This window comes from Triturus cristatus, chromosome 4_1 (assembly GCF_964204655.1).
Source record: "Triturus cristatus chromosome 4_1, aTriCri1.1, whole genome shotgun sequence".
Classification (NCBI taxonomy): Eukaryota; Metazoa; Chordata; class Amphibia; order Caudata; family Salamandridae; genus Triturus; species Triturus cristatus.
The window spans coordinates 796,366,215-796,390,310 of record NC_140585.1 but is presented as its reverse complement, the minus strand read 5'-3'; the positions used below and the strand labels follow the sequence as shown (position 1 = coordinate 796,390,310).

The 24,096-nt window shown below is 42.4% G+C and overlaps 1 protein-coding gene across 4 annotated transcripts in view; it reads right to left on the bottom strand.

The window, feature by feature from the left end:
- Positions 1 to 24,096, bottom strand: part of NR2C1 (nuclear receptor subfamily 2 group C member 1) — a 358,243-nt gene that overhangs the window by 217,287 nt on the left and 116,860 nt on the right. For all 4 annotated transcript variants that reach the window (XM_085653389.1, XM_085653391.1, XM_085653392.1 and 1 more), the window contains 3 exons: positions 12,899 to 13,078; positions 10,448 to 10,595; positions 10,286 to 10,364 (listed from right to left, as the gene is read on the bottom strand). In XM_085653389.1, coding sequence (XP_085509515.1) covers positions 10,286 to 10,364; positions 10,448 to 10,595; positions 12,899 to 13,078 — 407 coding nt within the window. The remainder of the gene's footprint in view (positions 1 to 10,285; positions 10,365 to 10,447; positions 10,596 to 12,898; positions 13,079 to 24,096) is intronic.

Here is a 24,096-nt window from a genome sequence, read left to right as displayed (position 1 = left end):
CATAATGCATGCTTCAGCCCATGGGAGACCTCTGGGGTACCTATGTCCTGGGTACCATATACTAGGGACGTATAAGGGTACCCCAGTATTCAATCTGGAGTGTACCTGGGTACTGAACATAACAAGTTAGGGAGACAGCAGATAGACTAGGGTCCTGATTAGCAGGATCCCAGTCAGACTAGTCAAGTACAGTTTAGCACCTGGCAAAAAGTGGGAGTAACCATAGAAGCAGATCCTACTTTCCTACACTAATAATACTTTGTGGTGTCAATCAACAGTAGCAGTAACTTAGCAATGTAAAAGATAGACACTTAGTGCAAATATCAGGAACAGCAATGCACCCTATGGGAGTTAAACAATGATGCACATTTACAGGCAAGCACTCGATTTACACATCCAGTCTTCGGGGTTCTAGACCAACACTGGGCAAGGGTCAGACTAAGGTAGATACTAAATCACCAGCGGCACTGTGGTGGCTGGGTGCAGAGGTCGCTGAGTCCAATGCCAGTTAATGGAGACTGGGAGCACCCACAGAGGTGCTGGCTGCAAGTAGGTACCAGCGGTTTCAGGACACAGGCCCTGTGGGTTTCGGCAAGCACAGGGGAGGGGGTCACAAGGCAGCTCCAACCATACACCACCAGCGGCACAGGGGTGGCCAGGTGAAAATCGGCGTCAGGCAGCCAATGCAAGTGGATGGGAACTCTTGGTCACACAAAGAAGATGCAGGCTTGGACTAGGAGGCTGGAAGAAGGTGACCAACAGCTGGGGAGGTAAGTAGAGTTGTCGGTGGATGCCTGGGCACCGTCAGCTGGGCTCCCCAAAGTTGGGGGTTGGGGTGGCTGAGAATGCAGGGGTGCCTTTGGACCACGGAATTTCTTTACTGGAGCCAGTCGTGGTCAGGGGGACCCTTCGAGATGAGGCTGCAGGTGTCTTCCCGGAGTCCAGGAGAGGTCAGCCACCGATGGGTTAGAGGTCAGGATCGCTGGGGAGACGTCACTGGGCAGGTGGGCCACTCAGACTCGGGCCGTGGGCGTTGGGTGCAGAGTGGGCAGGCGTTGCGGTTCCTGCTAGATCTGGAGTCCTTGGAGGGGGTTTTTTGTTGACAGAGCCGCTGTCCTCTAGAGATCTGGTCTTTATTGAAGTGCAGGCAGTCTTTCTCAGGTTTCTGGAAGTCGGTGGCTGAAGGACAGGCGTCATCTTCTTTGCAGAGTCTTTACGCGGGAGACAGGCTGGTAAGGCTGCAGCCAAATCAGTAGTCTTCAGGCTTGGCTGCATGGCGTTTTAGCCCTTCTTCTTAGGTCGCAGGAATCGGAGGATCACTGTTCAGAGGTGCCCCTAAATACTGAGTTTAGGGGCGTACAGGTACTGGCAGGTAGTAGCCAATGGGCTACTTACCTTTTGGGTGACTACACCCTTTATATATCCCCTAATTCTACTGCCTAAAATCCTTCCATCCAACTTGGAGGATTTTCCAAGGAGGGAGTCACTTCAGCTCGGGACACCATAGGGGTGGTCCGGGCTGGGAGGGGATTCACCTTTCCGGCCGACCATGCTGCCAAAAGTGGGGCTTGGTCAGGGTGGCGGGCATCTACACTAGCACAACCTATTTGGAATGCTCTTGATCCATAAACTGTTTTCAAATGATGTGATCGTGGGCAAATATTTTAATTCACTGAGCCGCCATTTTCTCTATTATCACATACGAGAGCACCTTTAAATATGGGAAATAAGCATGTCTGGTGCACGAAAAAAACTATTTTATTTGACTTAATAGACCAAACCTTTGCTCCATATATAATACAAATCTAGCCACAAATAGGATACACATGACCCCTGACTTGCCTCTTTGTTCTTTAACAGCATTGTCATCAGGGAAGAGGCAGGAACGTTCCTCAAATCATGTTTAAAAAGTATCACTTTTAATAAATGCATAACTTAACCACTAAGTGGTGGCACACTATCATTTGTAATCAGCAGATTTCACATTGAATTGGCCACAAAGTTTCCCCCTACTGACATGGTTCTACTGATACAATTATACAGTGTACATACAATGTTTGGAAATAAAATTTCTGCAAATGTGTGTCATGTGCACATCACCAAGTATAGTGTTCTGAATTGTTTTGCTCCTATTTAAATCTTTGTTTGCATCACACTTATTGAAAAAAAAAATTGCTTTCATAATTCCGGATATATTTTGAAATGTGTGTACTATCCACATACACGCTTACTTTAAATGTTATGTGTTAGAAAAAACTGACATCTTCAGACAGCTCATTTGACAAAAATCAAGTGTTAAAACTGCAAATTCGACCGGGCATAATAAGCCTTTTGCCAAGCCTATACCAGCCTTTTTTTATGTCACCCGTAAGGTAGACCCAAAAAGCCTAAAGGGCTGGATGCATGGTATTGGAAAAAGTAGGAAGTTTGTAACTAGTTTTACTTGACAGTGAAAAATCGACAAACTCATTTTCCACGGTGGCAAGGCTAGTTCGCCGATAGAGATGCACTGGGATACATTTTAAAACTTTAAAAGGTATGACTTCAGTTTGGTAATAGCTAAAACCATGGGTCAACCACTCAAATTAATACCGATTTAAAATCCAAACTAATAGTAAAGTCGATTTAAACATACTATTATGAAAATGCTAGTTCAGGTGTTGGATTCTTGATTTTATCGTTTCAGGTAAGCGTTTCATGGTATATCGTCAGTCTTTTCCTGTTTATATTTCCTTTCTCCGGGATTTCACACCGTAGTATCTATATTTTTTACTCTTTAGATACTACTGACGCTCTTGGTTTTCAACACTCACTTGATCGTTTTTGCAGCACTTTGCAGTGCGTGCCTTTACGTAACGTTATAGGTAAGCACTTGATTTCACTCCTGGTTGATTACTTAGTCTGTTTCAGTTCGCTGAATCTTACGGCAGCATATGTTTCATTCCTCTAGGAAACCTCGTTGGTTAGGTGTTGGTTCTAGTCTCCGTTTAGAGTCCATGTACTTTAAACACTAGAGGTATGATGTGAATTATGGTTGGCTTTGGACTTATGGGGTGTATGTTTCCACGGGTGTCATTTTATTGCTCTCTTCTTTGTCACTGATCAGATGTTTAGGTTAGTTTTTTATCACCTCATCGTTTTTTATCACCTCACTGCTTTTCGTGTTTGCTTATCACCTCACTGCTTTTCACGTTTATTTTTAAATGGATGAGACTGCACGCTAATAGGGATTACAACTGTGTCTTTCTCCTGCCCTCCCGTGATCCACAATGTCTCACAACTTCTTTACTTGGTATTTTATTGTTAAAAATAGGATACTGTCACTTTTGCAGATTCCCCTGACGAAGGGCTTATGTGGAATGCCCGAAATGCATTGGTACATTTGAAATCTTGATGTTTTTGCTGATTACAAGCTGTATGATTTGTCATTTTTTTAACCACGACTACATCTGCAATCTTCAGAAATAAAGCAGATATACATCAACTTCATGGCCAGAATATTTGAATATTTGATTCTTTGTTTTTGATTCATTGAAAACCGATTGGACTATTGATGTTCACAACAAGAATATTGATCACTAATGATTGTTTTTGGTAATGTTTTGTACACTTTATAGTGCATTGATTGTAGTGCACTGGGTAGTCCTAGATACACTTCTGGGTATTTGCTTTTCATTTTTTAATCAGGTGGCCTGCAGAGCCCCTAACCTGGTGCACTCAGTATGTGTTTAAGTTCGTTGAAAGTTTGAGAAAGCACTTATACTGTTTAAATTAGATTATTTGAGTGCATCGCAGCTGCGCCTTTTTCATAGTTTTTGAAAGTTCGCATTTTTTTCTTCCTAAAGCCTCAAGTAGCCCTTTCAGAGATAATGCCTAACCATCACATGCCTGCTGGGACGTGTGAATTGCTCTCAGGAAAGGCAACAAAAGGGCCTTGGCTGGGAGAGAAGGTGTGACCTTCTCCTGAGGAATGTGGACACCAACTGTAGAAGCTTCAAAGGGGGCAGCCCCGGTCACAGGCCGATGCAACTCCCACCTAGGCTAGCCCTAGCCATTGTCCATGTAGCCCGAGTGGCACCAAAGCCAGATGGGGCAGGAGCGGACTGGGTTTTGCAGAGGAAGTTTCTCATTTCTATGGACACAACTCAGGAGTGTGCCCGTAGCTTTGACCCATGGAAAGAAGATTCTAACATCTTGGATCTGGGTAGAGATACATTATGGCATCATTTAGTACCAATGCCCCTGGAAGTGATGCAAGCGTGGGTGTGATATCTGTGGAAATTGTAATCCTATTGGTCAGTTAGTCTCCCCACTCACAGGCTAGTGCCAGGCATAAAAGTTACACCTGTGGCTAATTTCCTCAGAACACCGCTGGACCTGTGAAAAACAGAAGGACTGCACCTGCTATACTAACGTACTGAAAATGGGAAGAAGGACTGAACCTGCTGTTTTACCTCTGAAGAGAAATACCTCGGGTTGGACCTGTTCCCACTTGAACCCAGGACAGAAGTGTAGACTCCATCGGCTAGTTGGCTAGCCTCCTATTAAGCTCCAAGAACACCACTGCTACAAGTACAAAAGCCTGCAACGCAGAAGTTTCCCGCTGACCAGCTCCAACTGGATTTGTCCTGGGCCCTGCTGGTGGCTTCTGGGAGATTAAGTCCTAATTCACCAAGTGGTGCCCAAAAGGTCCTGGACCCTTGTCCCCCTCAAGATTGAAAAAGTGGGGCACTTAGAAACTTTTTCTGAACTTTTTCATAAAAGAACCAGAGGCTACCACAGGGCTGCCACCAAACCGCAGCCGCTGGCATCACACTGCCGGTAGGATTCAATTTGCATGTTGAAGCCAAAAGGTAAACTTTTCACCAGGACGGAACCTGAACTCTGTAGCAGACCTATGCTCAACTTGGTCGGATTAACTTTAGACTTTGACGGCATCTAGCATGACCAGATATCTGTGGTTTGCACTTTGTGCTTTTTGGCACTAGAAGACTCAAAAACTCCTAAAAGTCATCTCTATGCTTCCCCTGGAGTGCTGTATTGTAGTTTGGGTATTTAGTTTCTCAGTAACATTGTTACTATTTTTATAAATTGAGCTGGGCTTTTTACTATGTTGTGTTTTCACAGTATACACTGTTTTGGTACTAAAAATGCGTTAGACTTGTTCCTTTGAGTTAAGTCCGACCGCTCTGCGCTACAGCCAACCAGTACCAAGGTAAGGTTTATATTAAAGTAACCTAACTGCACCTGATGCAAAATAGTGACATTATTACTTGCAGAAGTCTCAATCACCCTAACTAATAATCCACTTTTTCACAACAATTGTGTGTGGTACCAATTATTTATAGTTGAAGATATAATAATATAAGGTAGCATTTTGTAAGCTACTAAGGGCAGCTAGTTTGGGCTACACATGACATCGATTCTCAAAACATATTTGCAAAAATCCTTTTTCAAAAATATATTCCATCATACCATACTTTTCCTTCCTAGTATATTATTTTATTTAGCGGAGTAAAACATTTTTCTTCAATTATGACGTTCCCTTAACATTCTTATTTCATTTTGCTTTTTGTATGTATTTCTGTTAATGTATATATTCCTATTCAAACATCCTTTTGTAGCTATATCCCCAAATGATCTAGCTATATATAAATAAAACAGTCTATGTTTTGCTTTTGGTAGTAAATAAAACATAAGATAACAATAAGAAAAAGAAGAAGAAAAAGAAGATAAGATATAATATTTATGTACACAGACAAGTTTAGGCTTTTATTAGGTTTTATTTTTATTTGGTAGAAACGCCCAACCTCCGCTTAATTTAAGAATATGATTTTGTTTTCAGATATAGAATAGTATGGTTTATTTTTTGAGGGGTTTATACCTCCAAAGCGCCAAGTCGCTTTGTTATGTGTTTTATGTTGGGATTTCCCTCTCTGTAAAAATATACACGTATTCCTAAGTATATGTATCCTTACCAAAGATTTCTTTAAATGTTCATTTATAGTTCCAAAAAATTCATAATGTTTTAAATTAGGTACAAAACTTTTTCAAGTGGAAATTAAATAGTACTTCTAGAAACTATATTGCAAATTTACAAACCTATTTTAAGCTAACATGTTTTTTTTTGGTTTTTTTTTACAATGGAATGGCATGATTATTTGGTCTAAGGTGTTCTGGGAAAATAATGGTATTGTAAAACATTTTTGGAAAGTAATTTTTGTAAAAGATGCTATCCCAGGTTGAACTGATTCATACGTAACCATTCTTCACCAAGATATTTTCATTCAAGCAAACTCACCCAGCACCAATCAAGATTCTTAGATATATTTTAGCTCTGTTTAGCTTCTAGTTTTTCACTCTTTCCTTTAGAAGGTCTGCTGGACAGCAGTTCACATACTTATAAACAAATACCAATCTACAACTTTCCTCGAGCTCAATCTGTCGCTACAGAATTTAAAGACATCGTTTTACAGATTTGTATCGACACATTCAGGTCATTACATCATCATCCTGTGAGGTCACCTGCTCACTCAATTGCCCCCTCGGAAAGATGAATGTAAAAGAGAACCATACAAATAAAACTAAATAACATTATCTTTCACTCCCTACGACCTTTGTTAACCTTTTTTTGAAGATTTTTTAAAGATCTCATGGAGGTGATGGAAAAGTAACTTGCCTTTCATTGTATACGACACAAGTAGAATCCTTAAATGCATAAATACTAGAATCCTCAAACTATACCAACATCCCCGAGGTCACTTTAGAAAGAGGCTGTATTACCTGCTTGCTGACTAACTCTGCTACTCTTTAGTCTATAGCTGAACCTATTCTAAACTTTGTGGTTACCATGCCACCTAGGATAAAATGCTTCTAAAGTCTACCTTCCTCACTTCCCGTGTTGGCCAACAGGTTGGAAGGTCTTCAAACTGGGAATAAACCTACTTACTGTGAGTAAAGGATTATCAGTGAAAGTAACTTAAGCAAATTAGTACGACTTGGATGTTCCCCATTTTCAACCAAATGGGTATATTAGATAGCAAATAAGAATTAGCAAAGCGTGCCTGGGTATGTGTGGACCAGCAATGAGAAGCTTAGGTATAAGCAAACATTGTGCAGCACACCATGATAATCTAGCAGCAATGCTAGTGGAAGCTTTAAGTATACAGTGCTGGTAATATGCATGTGGTGTCATCCAAGCACCACCAGACAGATTTATAGCAGTTCAATGCCTAAATAACACTTCTGATGCTCCCTAAGCAAGGGTAGAATGAGCCTAAGATACCAAATGGAGCTGAGGCTCAATGCAGAGTAATGTTATGTTTCTGGCAAGGTGGTTTGAGCAGCCACTCAGCCAGCATTGTTCACTCTAAAGGTCACACGTGATTGATTGGTAGAACACAAGTTAGTAGTTATATTAAGGTAAAAAGCAAGAAGCACTTCTCATGTCAAGATTGTGAAGTATCTGCTCAGAAATCTGCACATGTGCATGTGGCAGGAATGTTGGTAAAATAACCTCTCAATTCAAATGTTCTTCAAGCCGACGTTTTGGAACCATGGTAGTTCAAGGGTTCTGGACCAACTTTTCCAGGTATAACATTTAGTTCTGAGGCACCAATGGGTTGGCCATTACTTGTGCGCATACACAATGGTGTATGACCACAAAATATGAAGACATCCAAGAAAAATGCTTTAGATCACACAAGGCCAATGGCTTGAAGAAAGTACACCTCATTCTGGTGAGGATAAGTAAGGAGCTTCAAGGGCCTGGTGGGTGACTGATCGGTAGAAATAAAGAATGCATTGGGCCTGTCAGATCCTTTCCGATGGACCGAGGTGGAGGTAGGGCTTTTCAACTTTTCTTAATACCATTCAAAACAGCTAAGATTAACTTGGTTGAGTTACTAGCCTTTTCCATGTTAGAGGAGACCACCACAAGAAGAGATTTTTTGATTAAGAATTTAAAGATGTCTAGTTTGGGTGATGGTTAATTTCGCTGCCTGTCCTTTTTGTATTTTAATGTCCTTTTCGGACCATTCAATTCATTGAAGAACCAACTGTTATTCCCATTTTTAGGAGTGACTTATTGAACTGGAAGGGAGCATATTTATCTGCAGGTCTGGCCATGCAGGGATTACTGTCATTTATTGCGACGGATAGATTTTCCTTCGGTTTATTGATGTATTGATTCAGACATTCACAAATTTGTTGATATTTCTATATTTGAGAAGGTAATTTTTTTTAACCATTTTTGGGAGTGATTTCGTAAATGTGAACTTTCGAGTGGTAATGTGATAATGTATTTTAATAGGTGTCTGTAGAGGAGTGGTAAGTATGGCTATTTGGGCAATTCTTAGCTAAGAAAGTTCTACAGATAAGGTTGAGTTAGATCTCAACCTTATCCCTTTGGTCTCCGTGATGTCATTCGTTTTGCACTGTTTGATAAAGTGCACACTATATGATGCATCTGCTCACCAGTACTCTTTGGCTTATAGGCTTCATTTATGGTTTCTTATTTACAACTGTTGATAATGTTTATGCACTGATGTTTATTATTATTTAACAATATGTCATATGTAGTTTTAGTTCCAATAGTATGCATTTAGTTTATATAGTAATATAAAGATAACTTTTTATGTAACAGTAGTTGAATTGTACGTGTATCATGATACAAGAATTCCCATGACTTTTCCCATGTTACATCACTAATCATGGGGACAGATTCACGATTGCAGTAAGAATTAATATAAAAATTGTCTCTCTCAGGCAGAATTTACCTTTTCTGACTTCTAGTAAACTTGCTGTCTAAATGGTATACATTTCAGTAATAATTATTAGCCAGGACGGGAATTCAGAGAATATAATACGGTGTCTGCTTTTATAATATTAATTTATTGTTCATGTATAATCGTCAAACTGCTTTTAATATCTGTTGTAATACTTTTCCATATTTTTCACACTAAAACTGGGTCTGATGAAAGCACATTCAATGTGTATAAAGACTTTCTGTGTCGCACCTCTTGGAAGAGAGGGTGAAGGGAATCAACTTAAATACCTGTCTCTCTTATTGATAATGTTATGTTCCTAAAGTGAATACTCTCTGGATAGGCTCATTAGATTTTTGTGTTTTCTTTCCACTCTGAATGGCAAGTTGTTATACTTGCAATTACTTACGGTCAAGGGAAATGTACAGGGGACGGTCAGCAGAGACCCCGGTCACCCTTTAAAATAAGTACAAATCTCCGAAAATTATGGTGGCATAAACTATACTATGCTCTCAGACAAAGGGGCTTTAAATAAGGTGTTCCCTATGGAGACCAATGAATAAGGATGACTATCCAGGTTTCAGTCATATTCTCATTCAATTGTGCTGCAAGATTTTCATATGCGATATATTTCATATTAGTATGGTTTACTGCAAGTTATCCCCAATTCAACTATCTCAATTAACTGTAATCACATCACAAACGTCTAAAGCCAATCATTAAATTGAAGCCAGATGAATCATCCAGCCATGTTTCTATTATTAATAGGATAGCCAGCCTTTGCTCTTCTATAAACTCTTTCACGTCACGATCAAGAGATCTCGTACTGATTAGTGCATACAACAACCAAGCTCTCTCATCTTCACATGCTTTACAATTTTCCCACGCATTTGATTATAGTTGGTAAAACCAATGTCTATCATGTGCAATTCTGGCTTCCTATTATCCTTTATAACTCAACTCTCATATCAGTGAGGAAGCATCCTGTGCCTCACCGAGTTGAGGTGGGATCTTATAATCCGAACGTGACCAAGTTGTGACTATTCAATCCTTTCTCCTCCACCACAGTGGAAATCACACCGATGTATATATGCAAAATGTATTTACACATGATGTATGTCAATATGCACGGACACATGTGTCATACTCTCCAAATAACCCTCCTCTTGCTTGCAATCCAATTTAACTTAAACTGTAATATTTTAGTCTGAACCTCTGCAAAGCAGGTGGTTAGAAGTGAAAAATAAATGGATATAAACGAAAATACTACAAGCCCACAACTTCTGAAAGAACTGTTTCTAATCACACACAAAAGCATTGTTACCTAATTTACGTTTTATAAGAGGGATGCAGGATAATCCATTTATTTCTGTTAACAAAAGTCAAATTCTTTCAATTGTAGTAGGAAAAGTCTTGTTATAGGTCTAGTGATAAATTGAATGCTGTCAAAGTTATCATATTTGCTTGAATTTATTTTAACAGGTTTGTCACATTTCTCAAGTTATTATGTGATGACGTACTTTTTCAGGAGACATATTTTCTTGCTTCAGTGCAGACTGAATGTTGACCAGCATTCCAGGATCGAGGAATCCTGATTGCCTAAAAGAATAAGGCATACACTAAGTCAAATAAACAAACCAGTATTAAAGTTAAGCTTGTGCGTTTGCGAATAGCCACAGTACCTTTGAGATCTGTTGTCTGTTACAAATGTGGTGGTGGCAGCAAGAGGACTTCGGAGATCTTTCCTGATATAGATCTTCTCTGTGGAAGCAGCACAGTTGGACGATCTCTCTCTGGGAGACTCAATTGGTTTCCTTTCACACTGAACAGCTAGAAAAGAGGGAATGCCATTTTAAATAACAATACAGCAATGCCAACAACTGCAAAAATAAATACAAAGGGAAAAGAGCTTACAAATCCTAATTTACTAGTCCTCAAATACTCATACTGTGTTTGAATGCTAGTGGACACTTGCAACAAAGTTCAGAAAGTGTTTTAACTGTAAACATAGAGCCACCAAGTGAACCTCTGCCTCTTACATAATAGTGACTATCACAATTCTGTAGATGTTTTATGAAGACACTCCATTTTAAAAAAAAGTATATAACATGATCAATTTACAACAGAATTGGCATGGGAGTATAAAATACCTAACCTAAGCTATAAGAACTTCGAGACTCCTGGGATACGCAAATTACCAGCCTTGATATAAACTCCTACCATCTCCTATTGAAACTATGTTACACTAAATTATATTATCAGACCAGACTGCCCAAATCCTGCAGTTTATCTCTGAATGTGGATTAATAAGCACAACTGTCCCTAAAGTTGTGCTCAGTCCCATTTATTACTTCATATCATTGCAAACAAAAGCTAAAAAGCAGAAAGCCAGCAGGACAGACTGAAAAACTACATATAATACGTGATTCTGGGAATATACCAAGTTATCTCATGCCCCTCAGCATTCACCATAAAATTATTTGTTTTAATGCGTAGGGGCAAATCCTCACCAGATTTTCACAGTGACTACAGACTACATAAAATTCACTTAAACGCACTGTATACATTTATTTTATGCAGATATTATCCATATTAGGCAAAGATCCAGGCCTCATGGACCTACTCTGGACACTCTGATAAACAAAATACAGAAGAATGTGGTACAGAGAGATCAAATTAGGTGTGTGAGTATGAAATGAAGTATATAACCTTAGTTAGGCCTCAGGGTATGGATACACTGAAACAAGGAATGGCCTCTAAACCCTTGCCTCTGCTAACTTTTAAAACGTATGCAATACAGATCACCTTAATCAGGCCTTAAAGACATTCCCTGAATTGGGTCACTGCCAGTTATCCAGTGGCAACACCAAATGAGAATGACCTAATTTTACAATTTCACAAACCTAGAACTATATGATGTATTGTAAAGAAGATAGTCCTGGTTTGTTCTACATCAGCTGAAGTTGAAGTACACAAACCACAAAGCTGACGAGCAATCTGTTTAGATGAGATGTGGCACTCACCTTAAACTGGTTCCCATAATGGTCCACAAATCAAACAAATCCACTGCTTTTATGTATAGGCAAATTAACAACCCAAAAAAATCCTTAATTGCTATTAAGGCTCCCTGTTTTCCGTTTTCACTGATTTTTACAGATAAAGACCTAAAACATTCATTTTCTTGTCTGTATTTATTTTTTAAATGTGGATAAAAACGTAAATTGGGTAGCTTTTTGAGTAATTCCAAATACTGTCTGCCATGACTGCCAGGCCAATAGATGTGTGGATTAATAGATAAAGGAGTATATAAAAGAAAGGAACTTTAGTAAAGAGGCTTTAACAGCAGTAGATATGCACAAGATTGATAGTGAAATTTTCATATTTTCATATAAGTGCACCGATTCATCTTCTGCATAGGTTCACAGCACAGAAACCTGGCAGACACTCAAGCATGAGTGCATATTTATCTGTTAAATAAATGTGGAAATCTACTAATTTAAGCTTAATTTTTCCACAAAACTCAAAATAAATATCCAGAATTATAGATAAAATTATCCAAAAATAAATATGGATAAATATGGACGTAAATGGCAAAAAATAAAATTACCATAAAACCGGGTGCCCTAATTACAATTGGTTTACAGCTACCATTATGCCCTCTCCAACCTCAGCAACCCCTGGAAGAAGCAAGGTTGAGGTCCTGTAGCCTATTAGAAAGGAGCATATGTCACAAGCAGTTGTACTGAGGCTCCCTGAAAGTAGTGAAATATCAGGCGATTCGGGAGGCCTGATGTGGAAATACAGAAATATTTACAGGTACAGACCTACAGTGATACAGCCAACTATGTTAGATACAAGACTTAAAGCTGTTGGCATCTCTACAGAAAGACCAATGTTAATGCAAAATTTACCAGAAAGATATGCAAGAAGTCTCAAATATAAATTCAAACACAGCATCCCACATAATGCTCCTTTGAGTCTCCCGACAGCTACTGTAACAGAAAATTATAGTCTTTGCTATAGGATTCTACATTTGCTAAATATTGCAGTCTTTAGTCATGTTTACTAAGTTCATTGATTCATCTGGGTTCCTTACAACATAGTAAATGGAAACAGATTGTGTTCACACTTACAGTCCTGTTTCATTCCCAGTGCAATGCACCTCTGCAGTCGACAATATTGACAGCGGTTACGATGATGTTTGTTGATGACACACTCCTTTGACCCTCGGCAAGTATACACAAGGTTTTTCCGGATGCTTCTTTTAAAAAAACCTTTGCACCCTTCACAAGTCACTGCTCCGTAATGACGCCCTGTTTGAACAAGGTAATAGGAACATGTAGGCATTACTTTTAAATGATGTTTAACAGAGTCTAATACAAAATGTAATACAAATGGATGAAAGCATTTACATGAAAATGTTATAACTAAGTACCAATGATCATTCCCAATGGCAACTATGGTAAAGTAGCCGGTTTTGACATGGTCACTCTCACTTTTTGCTTGGTAACTGATGATATTTAGACTAGAAATGTACTGGATTCCTGCTAACCAGGTCCCAAGTGCTAGAACTCTTTCCCAAAACTGTACAATTATTTACCCAATTAGAAAAACCTTTAACACCCTCTTAAGTCCCTAGTAGATGGTACCCCTGGTTACCTAGGGCCTGAGGCACTAAAGAGGGTCCCCAAAGGCAGCAGTACACATTGTGGCACCCTACAGCATCCCTCACCAAGCACATGTAAGGTGCCATTGTAGGCTGTGTGTCTTGGTGCAGACAAAAGTGAAAACACCACATGTCACACATCCCTGTGTGCCATGTCAAATAACACAGCATGTGATATTTGTAAGCCACCTCTACAGCAGGCCTGACAGCCCTAAGGTAGGGTGATGAATATTACATGCAAGAGCATACCTGCATGAGCAGATATGCCCCTGTGACGGTCAGTTCTATTACTGCCAGTGCAAGTGGACAGGGAAGTCATTTTAAAACATGTGCTGGGAACTAGTGAAAACAAGTTCCCCATCTCCATGATGGCTTCACTGAAAATAGGGACGTTTGGTATCCAATATCTCATATTGATAAACCCACACTGGTTCCAGTGATGGATTTACCAATACATGAACCTACAGGGCACCTCAGCGGTGCCCCCTGAAAACCTACCAGCCTGTGGGGGGCTCCCTGACTGATTTTTCCAGCCTGCCACCAAAGAAGCTATTGTGAATTCCTAGGGTGAGAGCCTCTGCTCTTAGGAGTCCCAGAACGAAAGCCTGTCTGGGAAGAGGGTGTAACACCCCCTCCCACAAGAAGACCTGCTGATTAGCCTTCCCAAGCCTGCAAGCTTCAAGAGCTGCCACCTTTGGAATGCAAGTCTGGTTCCCCTCACAAAGGAGGAAGCCGCCCCACTTTGTCCGGAACCCCTTTGGCACCAGGAAAGGCAGAAAACTAGCTAGTCAGGTAGCACCTCCAGGCTAGTACCATCCCTAAGGTGGGCTACACTGAGGTTTACATGATTTTTCAGAAGTAGCCATTTCTGTGATGGCGTAAGTAGGAATTCTGGGACAGGGTTATGCCCACTTCCCACAGGATGCGGTCTTACAGGGGGCATAGTGACCAGTCCATTGGCTACTACCCTAACTCCCCTAAATTCAGTATTTAAGGGAGTCACTGGCACCAGAGAAACAGATCTTGATGACCTAAGAAGAGAGAGGACACAGAAGAACCGCAAACGCAGAGAGGAGAGAAGAAGCACCTGACCTGATACCAACCCTGTCGGCCTGTCTGTTTCCCTTGCTGAAAACTGCACCAAAGTCGACTTTTCCTGCAACTGTAAACTCAACAAAGCCAGGAGGACTGACTGCCTTCGATTAAGACCCAAGTATTTCCATTAGCAGCAGACCTGTTCTTCTGCAGCCTGCAGGAACTCTTAAGCAAAGAGTCTGAGGCTTCCTGATCAGCCAAAAACCAGACGCCTGTTGCAACCACTGCACAAGTCGCCCCCGGCCTGAACTGAAGGGGGCCAACAGTGTCAACAAAGTCCCGCAGCCCTCCAGAACTCAAGTCCATTGTGGTTTCACCCCTTGTGACCTTACCTACGCTGCCTGCATGCACGTTTCGTAGACCGCGACTGCTCCCAGTAAGACAACCAGACGCCTAAAGTCACCTCTGCATCCGTCACCCCTGGGCCGTGGAGAATGGGACCCCAGGTGTCCTTACGACACTAAGCATCACATGATTTTAACCCCCCTGTTGGTTTAGTCCGACTGGCCTTCTAGCCAGAGCTTACAGCCTCTTTTCGCAGTGACCGATCTCCATAGAAGCATATTGGGCTCCCGATGAGGTTTTGCCCCATCACACAGCAGCCCCCGCACCGCTGTTGGTGTACTGCTGTTTCTGCCTTAGACCTTGCCCACCACTCACCTTAACTTCTGGAGATTGGTCCCGTAAGTTGCAGTACTGTACCTGTTAGCAGAACTTTTGCTTCTTTCCATAGGATAACATTGCAGAGCTCAAAAATTGCACTGTGCCCACTTGAACAGGAAAGTCTTTATCAGACACTTTTCTATTCTAAAGTGCTGCCTCATGACAGAGAGAAACAAGCATTGGCATAGCCAATAGGTCTCGCCTTTGGGACCTTATAAGTGTTTAGCCATGCAACAGTTGCATAACTAAATACTTATAAGGTCCCAAAAGCAAGACCTATTGGCTATGCCAATGCTTGTTTCTGTTTATTACTGCTCTGTAGTAATGGTGGCACCCGTGCTTTAGTTTAAACATCCTAAGCTAAAGTCGGGTGCAGAGATTGCTTCAAAAGTAAAGAATTGTCTATTTCTTTACTTTTGAAGCAATCTCAGCACCTGACTTTAGCCTAAGATATTTAAGCTAAAGCAAGGGTGCCGTCCATTACTACATAGAAGTAATAAACAGAAAAAAAAAGCAAGCGCCTGCTTCGAGAAATGACTGCCGTGGCGGGGAAAGATGCTACCGCCGACAACTGCTTGCAGTGCATGTGCGCGAGTGGTGCGCGCGCAGCAGTAATCACGCCATATGGCGCCTCTGCTCAAGCGTGCGCCCGCGCACATGCACTGAAGGCTGAGGCCGGCGGTACCTTTTTTTGAGGCCCTTACTTTAACTCTCGCCAGACCAGCGCAAGCGCTGGGTCAGGCGATACCTAAAAAAGGTTCCATATACAAAAAAAAAAAAAAACACTAAATAAAGCAAGACAGAGTGGTCACAAAGTTGCCAGATTGGTTTTATTCACAACCAAACATAGTAGTGCCACTTTACAGAGTTTGCCAGTGAAGCGCTGCTTTTGTTTTCTCGTCTTTGAACAACACTGATTTTCCCGGGTGGGGAAGTACACCGTTCCTGGAGGTATTGCAATACTTTGTTGATGCGTATAGTGAAAACGTTTAAGTTTGCTCCTCAGCTCGTCTTTGGTCCAATCACAATAAAACCAAACAATCCCATGGATGGATTCACCTGCCTCACCACGGGGTGGAACCTCCTAAATATGATGAAACCCATCCCCCTCCTCACACCACACTCATCTCACACCGCCTACCTCCCTAGAGTGTTCACTTCTGCTCTGCTGCTGGCAGCTGCCCCCTTTCATCCTCTTATTCCCCCTTTCTGTCCATCTCGCTCCTCCTCACTTGCTAAAAACCATGACTTCAACAAACAGATCTTAACCTAGCTTCCTCTCCTTTATTTGATCCCCCGTGAAACTGATAAAAAAAAAAAAATCTTTGTATTGCAAATGTAATTTTTTCTGACATTTTTCTATTCCAAAAGCAGCCTCGGGACGGAGGAAAAAAATGGTTCAAAATACGAAACAAAAACAAAATAACACTAAATAAAGCAATACAGAGTGGTCGCAAAATGGCCGGATTGGTTTTCTCCTGGAGGTACTGCAATACCTAGTTGATGCATAAAGTGGAAAATGTTTAATGTGTTCCATATCAGCAGTGGTTTTTTAGGTCTCGCCTTGCTATCGCGTAAGCGATCGCAAAGCGAGACTATTGTAAGGGGCTCCCAAAAGTGCTCCGAAAAGCGGATTGCATGGCGAGCACGCGCACAATCACACGCATCGTGCCGCCATGCAATCCGTTTGGCATAGCACTTGAGAGGGTCCGCTCCCCCGCCTGGAATGCGCTCCCCCGCCAAGCGCGCGCGCCACGCTCCGCCGGGCTTGTCTTGTTTGTTGTTGTCTGCTGACTCCTAATAGCCCCTCGGGAGCCTTTCCTTGCTTCAGTCCCACCTCTCTCCCTGCAGAGCCTTTCACGTGGATGCCTCGCTTTCACTTCGGGGATGCTGTGCTCAAATTTGTTATTTCACCAATGTCATGGCATCAATAAATTCCCTTTATTTTCATCTCGAGACAGCGATTAACTGCCATAGGGAAGCATGCTTGTTTTGACTCTGAAATAACTACTTTCTTTCTCTGCACGGGATGCCACTTCTGATTGCCTTGCTTTCAATGATAGATTATTTACTGTTCAAAAGCACACATTTAGTTATTCTTTCCCCATCTTTCAAGCTATTTGTTTACAAGGAGCATGGGTTGTAATTGTTCTTTACGTATAAAATACCTGTTTTGCCCACAGTTGTAATTACTTAAAAATGCCTACGCACCATTCTGCCTCCTTCTTGTTACTTTAGGCGTTGGGAGATTAAGTGATTTGCCGAGAATCACAGGGTGTTTAGCCAACGTTGGGACTGGAGCCTCCTCTCAGACTGCCATAGTAGGCAGCTTTGGCCACAACGCCACATTCTCTCAAGTTTAATAAATGCACACACGCTCCAGGACTGCTTCTCTTAGTCACTCCCTCCCCAGCCCTCCAAGCCTCAGGGTGATTTTGCAGGGGAGGGGTCAAGAAAAAGTACACAGCTACTGCTGCTCCAGTGGGGCTGGAGGTGTAGATGGCCTATGTCCAAAAAAACCTGCTTCCCCAGTGAGACCCCTCCATACTCTCACCCGCCCCCACGCACCATTGCCTGACTTTTTATTTATCCAATTTGCCCCAGCCATAAGACCATTCTAAAAGTTGTTTAGAGCGCAACTCTGGTCACTGTCTAACCTACTGATACTATGTTGTCTGCATAACCCATAAGTGAAAGCTCAAAAGAAGTTTATAAAGTCGAACCGTGGATGTAACTTGCGGCTCACATTTGACATCAGAGACTACTTAAAGCCGTATTTGTCCTGTATTATACAGTTTGGGACTGCTTAGTAAAGATACGAGCGTTGAAACTTATCCATTGTTCTGGTCTGTATGCACACGAATACATCCCAAAGCAACTGAGTAAAAGTGTCCTTGTAGTTTATTTGCCTCCGGGGTCACAAAGACGCATGGATTTAAAGGGTTGGGTGGAAACCTACCGCGGAATTTGAATGTTTGTGAATGCGACATTTCATGACTCCCGGCGTTGAGGGTACTGTTGTGCGCGGTCATCTGCTGGTCTTATCAGCCCTTCGACATCCTCCCTCTATCTCTCCCACCCCTACCCCTCTCATCGCTGAAATGCCTTCTCGTTACCTCTTTGCGTTTTCCTCTCTATGCTCATCCTTTCACCCCTTTCCCTTCCGGTGCTTGTCCCATAAAACCATCTCCAGCCCCAGTCACTTTCCTCCCCTTCCTCTACACAAACGCATCTGGCTAGCCTGCGCGTACAGCAGGAAATGTGTCAGTTGTCAAAAGGTAAACAAGCATTTGCAATGCAATAGGTCTCGCATTTACACGAGTTTAAGCTATTGGCATTGTAAATGACAATGCCCTTTTATTTATGTTCAAAAAACAAAAATAAAAGGCATTGTCATTTGCAATGTCAATAGCTCAAACTCGCGTAAAGGCGAGACCTATTGCATTGCAAATGCTTGTCCTATTTTAGTTTATAAAATGTGTTCCCCTGCTCTGTGTTCAGGGATGTGGTCTTTTTAAAGCATACTGCTTACGTTTTGTAAGAATAGAAGCAATGGCCATTGAAACCGATACCTTCTGGCCCTGTAGTCATGTTCTTAACTTTTCAGGCAAAAGCACACAATGATTTTGGAATAAGTGTCAAAGCATGAAGGTAACTATGTTGCTCCTGCTTACATTTCCGGTTTTACTTAATCTTGCATTCCCTATGAGTGTTTGCAATTTCCAGGCAGCTGTTAACTTTTTTGTCAGGCCAGCTTATTACTCGTCTCCCCTCCCTTATAACCTATTTCCCATTTTCTGGTTCTCCAGAGCCGCGGGGTCATTCGAATGGCAACAGCGCTATGCAAATATCATTAATCCATTGCATACAATAAAACAAAAGTAAAAAATATTGTCATTTTCAACGCCAATATCGCGAACGTGAAACCTATTGCATTGCAAATGCTTGTTATAAACTGGTGTGGACTCCTTCTTGAGTTGTGTGCGTCATTTATTGATAATTGTGTGCATTTGCAGATGTTTTGTACTTCTGTGTTAAGCCCAAGGCTGCTCGACCACACTCCCCCTTAACAGACCACTTTAGGATTACATAGTAAACCCCTGTCCACTCATAAGGGAAGCCCTGGACTCTTTTACACGGTATACCAGATTTTTTATATATCACATAAAGAGCCAGCTTCCTACAGCAACCACATATGAAAACTGCAAACTGAGTTCGGAGGAACAGAAGAGGAAAATCAGAATGAAGTGTAATCAGAGCCAGAAACTAATGAGAGATTGCACAATTATGGACTTTTGGTATTTACTGCATAATCTAATACTTGCTGCGTATTCTCCTGGTTCCAGCAAAAAAAACATTTCTACCTCAAATATATGCAAATTATTTCAACGCTACATTGAAAAGACAAAAGCAGCTCAAGGCACAGAGCAAAAAGATATCGACCTATATACTGTCTCTTAAGTGAATATTTCAAACATTACTGAGATGTTTTTTCCCTCCACTGCAGCGGTGTTCCAACTTTTTAATGAGCTCCTCTAAACAGAACATTTTTTTTTGTCGGGCCCTCTCTCCCCCAAACTGGGCTGCATGGCAGGATTACATTATGGATAGCGTGGGTGGTGTATTGTTTAAAGAAGCTCCCTCAACTTACATTTGAATCTAGACTAACTTCATGTGAATCTTCTGCTAGCCCTATCTGGTTGAATGTAGACATCAGACACTTGAAAAATCAGACAAGGGCTGTGACCCTACTGCTGCGTTGGTGCTTGCCTGGAACTCCTCTTGCAGCACAGCAGTTAAGCCCACATGGCTTACTTAATACCTAAAACCCACATCAAAAGGCCAACTACTGCTTAGTTCGCATACCGTTACAACGCAAGTCGGAACAACGACTTGCGTTGTAAGGGGCGCTGAATATTGGAATAGTATAATTTACTATTCCAACTCCAGTCTGTGCGAACAGTAGGGAAGGTGTTGGATTCTAAATCCAACACCTTCTGCCCCTTACAACGCAAGTCGTTGTTCCGACTTGCGTTTAACGGTATGCGAACTAACAACTCGGTCGTTGTAACTATCGCATTGAACCGCCATGCGTAGTTTCGCATGTGTTAACGCTGTTTACCTTTCAGGTTAGATTCAGCACCCATTTAATGCTACTTGGTGATATTTAGGGATATGGAGAGAAGTACAGAGTGAGCATTTATCTTTTTTCTGATAAGGGAGATACATATTTTTAATTGCTGCCAAATGCTATGTCAGCCTTTGGCCAGAATTCTCCTTTGGCACAATTCAATTTCCCCTCTTGCCAATATGAACATAAAGAGAAAAGCTGCTCACCGCTGTAAGGTTGATGTGAGTTTGCCTGCGCTACTTCTATGAACCGGACAACTGCCAAACACAGAAGATCTCACCTCCAGTATTCCATCATCAGCATTCCATTCTCAGCATACCATGCAACACATAACACATTCCCCTCCCATCCAACCATAAAACCAAAGTTACCAGGGAAAAGGTAAGAAAGAAACCAAAATGATCTAAGGAACAAAGTCAAAACAAGGTAGTACCCCCAACTACAACATGCAATGCCACCCTAAGGAGTCAAAGCATTGGCATGAACACCAACAACGCTACATTACTAACATGGCTAAATCATGAAACCTAACAGTCCACTCACAAGCACAGATACTCCTACAAGTGTTAAGTCAGGTATGAGCTTGGGTGGGACGGACAACGGTTTCGTGCTCACTGCTGACCAACTTATTACACATGAAAAGCTTGTAGGCCGTACTTATTTACTTAGCAGTACATAAAATTTTCTGTTGCTCCATTATCCAGTTCTACCACACTATCCCAGACATTAATCGTGGTGCTGAGCAATAGTAAATGACTGTTGCCATGCCAAACACACCTGACCTCTTCAACCTCACGCTGTCCATTACCAAACCACCAGTCTGTACACCTTTGTACTTACACACTTTACCCAGCATAATCCCATACAACTCCTTTTACTTCATCCTGTCCATGTTCAAATCATGTAGGAAACTGGGTTTTTGTTGCAGTAGCCCCCCTTAATATATGCCTGGCATTTGATGCAACTTCTAGTTGGGTGCACTGGGTTCCTGCTAACGAGGCCACCATAGCCAGTGTTCTTTCCCCAAAACAAGTTCACTGGTTAACTGATCCCCCAATTGACCAGACCTTTGGCACCTTTAAGTACCTAGTAAGTGGTACCCCTGGTACCTAGCTCATCATATATTGTGCCACTCTAAGGGACCCAGCACCATATTCATGCAGACTGTCACTGCAGGGTGCGTGACAAGGTGCTCTAAAAAGCATTAGCAGCTGCTACCGGCCCCGGGTTGTGGGGCGGGGCGGTTATGAAAAAAGTAAACAAAAAACACTTACCTGTACCTCTCCTCTGTCCTTTTATAGAGGACTTCGGTCCCGCAGCAGGATGCAGAAAGCAGCAGGTAGCACCCCGCTTCCAGCATGCCAATCACAACGCCGCAATGCAGCATTGTGATTGGTCTGAGCTTTGTGGGTCAGCGCAGTGTCAGGGAATGGGGGCCTGGGCATGTTCACCACTCAGGCTGTAAGGCAGCCTGCAAAGAGAAGATGCAAAGAGCACATGGTTGTTTGGCTGGCCCGAGAGGGCTGGCCAAACAGTCATGTGCATGTAGGAGTGGGCAAAACAATCCTCCCCTGCTCCTCTGTCATCAGAGCAGCCCCGCCCCAAACACAAAGCTGCAGTAGAAGGAAACATAAAATAACGCTAGTTGTTCTATTTCTACGTTTCCTTTACTTCACTGCTGCGAAGCAGTGGGGAGACGCTCCTCTGCCTTAGCGAGAAGCCGCCACTGCAGGGCGATAGTTCTGTGTACTGCGCCACTCCCGACTTCGGCACGGTTGCAGGAGAGGAACTAGATCGCTGCCAGAACTCGGGCCACCCTGGGATTATCAATGCTGGTCCAGGATGGCATTCCCAGTAGGACCTGCTTCAGCCCTAGAGATCATCTTTGTGCGCCAAAGCCCAGAGAGATGGAGGCTCCCATGTAAACCCAGCCAATCAGAAAATTTATAAAATCAAGATACGCCAACCCTAGGGGAGAACTGTAAAGGAGATAGGGCAGAGTGCCAAGCGCCCATTTGCTTTCTTCTGGGGTAAATACTTGAACCTGAATATCCCTGACCAGGTGGGCCGATTTTCTTAATCTTTGGCTTGTTTTGTGCCTGACGGCCAGCCCTAAGCCACTAAGCGCCTTTTCTTCAGGCCTTCTTGCCTCTAAATGATGCTTTGTGTGGGGAGCTCGAAGTGAATTACTCTGAGCCAGACACATGCCCTCTGCCTGCAGTGTTGACGCTCTATTCTGCTTAAGGGGTATCTTCAATAGCCAGCAAACTAAACACCCTCCCTGATGCAGAACCCATGCACTATGGCCTCCTGACAGTCGGGCACCAGTGTGTCAGCAGCAGAGTAAAAGACCAGTCCTCAGAACCATACAGCATCCCCAGTAGGTCCATTCCCCCAACTGGTCCTTAAGGGACATAAGGGGCACAGCGCCACTGGCCCCAGAGAGACCCCATCCTAGTCCTGGAGGTTAGCTGGAGGTAAAGTTCTTAGTTCATCCTTGCAGGGCTTCAGGTGGCTTCTATGTCCAGTTGGGTATCCTTTTCCCTGTCGCTCCCAGGTACACAATTTTCTCATAGGTCTCTCCTTAGTGGAGGGGATTTAAGTGGGGTTACAAAGTTCTAGATGTCAAGCACCCCTGGCCAATCCTAGGGTGCCACATCATTCCTCCACCCTTGACCTAGTGCTCCTGCACAGCATTATGGGACAATCCAAGATGGAGCTTTCGAGTTTTCTCTGGCAAGAGTTCCTCTGAGGGCCTCATCTGTGCCTGTAGCTGACACAGCTACTAGGTATCTTCCCACCAAAACTTCAATAGGTGAGCCCCTCCATTGTGGGCTTCAGAGGTCAAGGCTTCATCTTTTGTTCCAGTGGGCCTTTGCTGAACCAGTTGAGGTGCAGTGTGACAAACTATTTAACAGATACAAATTTCGTCCTCATCCCTTTCCTTTCCCACAAACTGGGTCACACACTGTTAATTGCCATTTTGTTTGGGGAGGCCTTTGAGCCCTCCGCTGGGGAGCAGAGGAAATAACCTGGCCAAGATGGGGATACAGGTCTAGAATCGGATTATGATCCTGAGCTAGGAATAGAGGAAAAATCTTGAAGGCCCATAAAATGTGTATGTGTTTATTTTAACACAGATCAATACCTTGCTGTACTCTATAGGCACAAGTAGTGTGAAACTGTATTTTAGGGCAGTTTTCAGCTATAATGTACAATACAATGAAAACAAAATAGACCTTCAGAGAGCACTACAGACCTACACTTTGCATGCCCACTCAACTTATAAGGCATACTCTAAGTTAGTACCAATCCCTGAAGAGTCGCTTCTGCATCAGGCTACCTATACACAAACATGAGGCTGAGCACAACGCTAGTCTCACACGTGCAGCTCATACTCATGTGTGCTCCCGTAAAATCAGCCCAGTGTCTAGCAAACTTATCTTTAAAGGAAGACACTGGTGGTTAGTATGTTCTGTCCAATTACTGAAAAAGTACAGTGAGTGAGACTCAGGTAGTGAGACTCACTCACAGTAAAAGTCCAAAAATCGGGTAGTCAAAATAGAAAAATCCTGGTAGGCTAAATGGACGAAGCTACGTTTGCTACAGTTCTAATGAGTCTAAAGCCTACGGACCTCAGGGCTGCCTCAATCTCCTCAGAAACCAACAAGAAGCCATTGCAAATTACGCTCTCATCAGGAATGCTTTTTCAGTTAAACCCATCAAACAAAATGTGAATGAAAAATCCTTCTGGAACTGATCTGCCTGATATATAT